Source organism: Sinocyclocheilus anshuiensis, unplaced genomic scaffold (assembly GCF_001515605.1).
Source record: "Sinocyclocheilus anshuiensis isolate Anshui unplaced genomic scaffold, SAMN03320099.WGS_v1.1 scaffold415, whole genome shotgun sequence".
Taxonomy (NCBI): domain Eukaryota; kingdom Metazoa; phylum Chordata; class Actinopteri; order Cypriniformes; family Cyprinidae; genus Sinocyclocheilus; species Sinocyclocheilus anshuiensis.
Genome location: NW_015552655.1, coordinates 1,689,485 through 1,692,443, shown reverse-complemented (window position 1 = coordinate 1,692,443; position 2,959 = coordinate 1,689,485). Strand labels below are relative to the sequence as shown.

At 37.5% G+C, this 2,959-nt stretch overlaps 1 protein-coding gene across 2 annotated transcripts in view; it reads left to right on the top strand.

The window, feature by feature from the left end:
• The window catches only part of LOC107667209 (uncharacterized), a 21,547-nt gene that overhangs the window by 3,963 nt on the left and 14,625 nt on the right, over window positions 1-2,959 (top strand). Inside the window, exons 2-3 of one of the 2 annotated variants that reach the window (XM_016458823.1) lie at window positions 1,182-1,212; window positions 1,288-2,038. In XM_016458823.1, coding sequence (XP_016314309.1) covers window positions 1,210-1,212; window positions 1,288-2,038 — 754 coding nt within the window. In that variant the 5' untranslated portion in view covers window positions 1,182-1,209. Of the gene's footprint in view, window positions 1-1,181; window positions 2,039-2,959 lie in introns of both variants that reach the window. The other variant, XM_016458822.1, reaches the window with a different exon arrangement.

The following is a 2,959-nucleotide window of genomic DNA, read 5'->3' as shown; positions in this document are numbered from 1 at the left end:
TTTGTCATGTTTTGTTATGTGCTTTTGCCATTTTTTTTTTTTATTTTTTTTTTTACATTTATGTCTGGCTTTAATTTATTTGTGTTTTAGTAATTTAGTAATTTCATTACTTAAACTTATTTTATTTCATTTAGTTTCCAAGGCAACATTTCTGATTTTAATTTATTTATTCAATTTTTTGATTTGGAGTTTATTGGCAGCTCTAACTCAAGTTGAAGACCCGCACTTCCTTCACAGCTGTTAAGAATATGCTTCTCAGAATTTTTTAATCCCCCAAAACTGTATATAAAATATTCATCTGCTATTTAGTGAGGTATAGTGTTGATTTCCAGACTCACAGATTTAAGTACACTATCCTAAACATACACAAACACACACACACACACACACACACACACAAAAGCCGGTTCTGTAATCTGCGGTAAATCTCCATCACCCTGCGGGCTTTCACATTGAGCAGCATTAACTATACAGAGCCGTTGTTCACTGACGAGCTGCGCAAAAAATCGTGCGAATATGAACGTGGTTTTGCGCAGCTCGTTAGTGAACAACGGCTCTGTGTAGTTAATGCTGCTCAATGTGAAAGCCCGCAGGTGATGGAGATTTACGCTGATTAAAGAACCGGCTTTCTGACAAGATGCGCGTTAAATATCGCATGCTATTTATCGTGCAGCCCTAGAAGAAACACAAACATACATGTTTATGACAACTTGAGGATGAGTAAATGATGACAGAATTTTCTTTTTTTGGGTGAACGGTTTCTTTAAGTTGACTAAAAAAAAACACACTTCACAGTTACTAAGAATGTGCTACTCTTAATAGTTCACTACCCAAATACGTATCTATAAACTCGTGTCTGTTCCTGACGCAGTGCTATCATATGACTTGTAATAGAGTTGCATGGACTGTTTTCCTGCTGCTTGCCCTGGTTTTGAGAGGCATGTTCTTTGTTTTGATCCCTAGGGTTGTGTCAAATGAATGCAGAGAGTGAAATATCTTGGAATTGTTTTGACGTGTCGGGTGCTTTGATGCCTTCCAGTTCTCTCCTTCAGATAGTCCTTGAGATTGCCAATAACAAAACTGTTGGAGAAGCAATGTCTAGATTTTGTGGAAACGAAACTTAATATCTTTTGAAAGTGATTGCATTCATCTGGAATGAACCTTCTGTTTTCCTTCCACAGGTCCTTTTCCCATCAGTCCTTGTTTATTATGGTACGCTGAGAGTTTTTAGCCATGCGTGTGGAGCTGAGTTTGGTGTGTGTGGCGTTAATGTGCATTTTCAAACAGACGAGCTCGTGTTTAATAATCAGCGAGGTCAACTGCGACAATCCCAAACTGGACACTCAGGAATTTGTGGAGCTGTACTATGAAGGTACGAATCCTACTTCTCTGGATGGATACACGCTTGTGTTCTACAACGGCAAAGGAGACTCGGCGTACCGGATCATCGATCTGAGTGGACACCACACGGATCAGCGAGGTTTTTTCGTAGTTGGCTCTTCTGAACTGACTCCTCAGCCAGCCATCTTTCTTCCACCCAACTCCGTTCAGAACGGGCCCGACGCCATCGCGCTCTACGGCCCACACTGGGCACCGGTTGCCGAAGGGGGACTGGTTTCAGGAGTGGGGTTGCTGGACGCCGTTGTATACACTTCAGGAAAATCCAGAGACGGCGCCGACGGCCTTGCGTCCGTTCTGACTCCTGGCTCGGTCACGTACGTGGAGGATGAGGCGGCTCTGGAGGGGGACGAGTCCATTCAGCGCTGCTGGCAGTCGGAAAACTTGTGGTCGTTCTACACCGGCCCGCCGACCCCTGCGTGGGTCAATCACTGCCCGCCGCCGACCCCTGCAGAGGCCTGGATCAATGAAGTCAACCTCGGCGGGTCGGGCCATGTGGAACTCAGTGTTGGCATGGCAACCGGATCATTTTCTTTGGTGCTTTATGATGTTACTACGGATCTGATTAGCACAAGTCTGGAGTTCATCGCAAAAGAGCCTGGAATATTCGCCATACCCGTGAATACTACGAATTTGTCAGGTAGTGCTGATTGGATATCGCAGATAAAGTTATTTAAGGACTCTATTAAGACTTTTTTACTATTATTTGTGTACTAGTATAGTATTTATTAATATTTGGAATTAGGTTTTATTTTTATATTTATGATTTTCATTTTAAATTTAGTTTGTTTAAAGTGAATTCTGTTATGTGCTTTTATCATTTTATTCATTTCTTAAATATTTCTATATATCTCATTGTTGTTGTTTTTAATTCTCTCCGATTTTGTTGAGTAAAATCTCAGTAATGTCCAGGTCACACCACTTCCAAATCAAAAGGAAAAAAAAAAGAAATCATATTTTGCATAAAGAGAATAAAGCTCATTTTTTAGCCCATTTTAAACAAATTTTCTAGGATTTTTTGCTTTATTTTCATGACAAAAATTCCCCCCTGAATCCTTGTTGCTGTAATGTGATGAAAGAAAAACAGTAATGAATAAATAAAAATCATCCTGCCCTGACACAATTATATATTTTTTTATTAAACAGAAATTCAATTCAATACAGCACATCTTTTTTTGTATACTAAGTAAACCATACGCATTATTAATATTTAATTTATCTTTTTCTCTCTCTCTATATATATATATATTATTAGTGGTGTCAAATGATTAATCGCATCCAAAATAAAAGTTTTTGTTTACATAATATATATTTATTATTTATATATAATAGCACACACATACAGTATATATTTTGAAAATATTTACATGTATTTACATGTGTATATATTTATATTCATGTAATTTATGTTATATATATAAATATATTTATTATATAAACATAACATTTTTTTCTTAAATATATACAAGCATGTGTTTGTATTTATATATACATAATAAATATACACAATACACACACATTACGTGAACAAACCCTTTTATTTTGGATGCGATTAATCGCG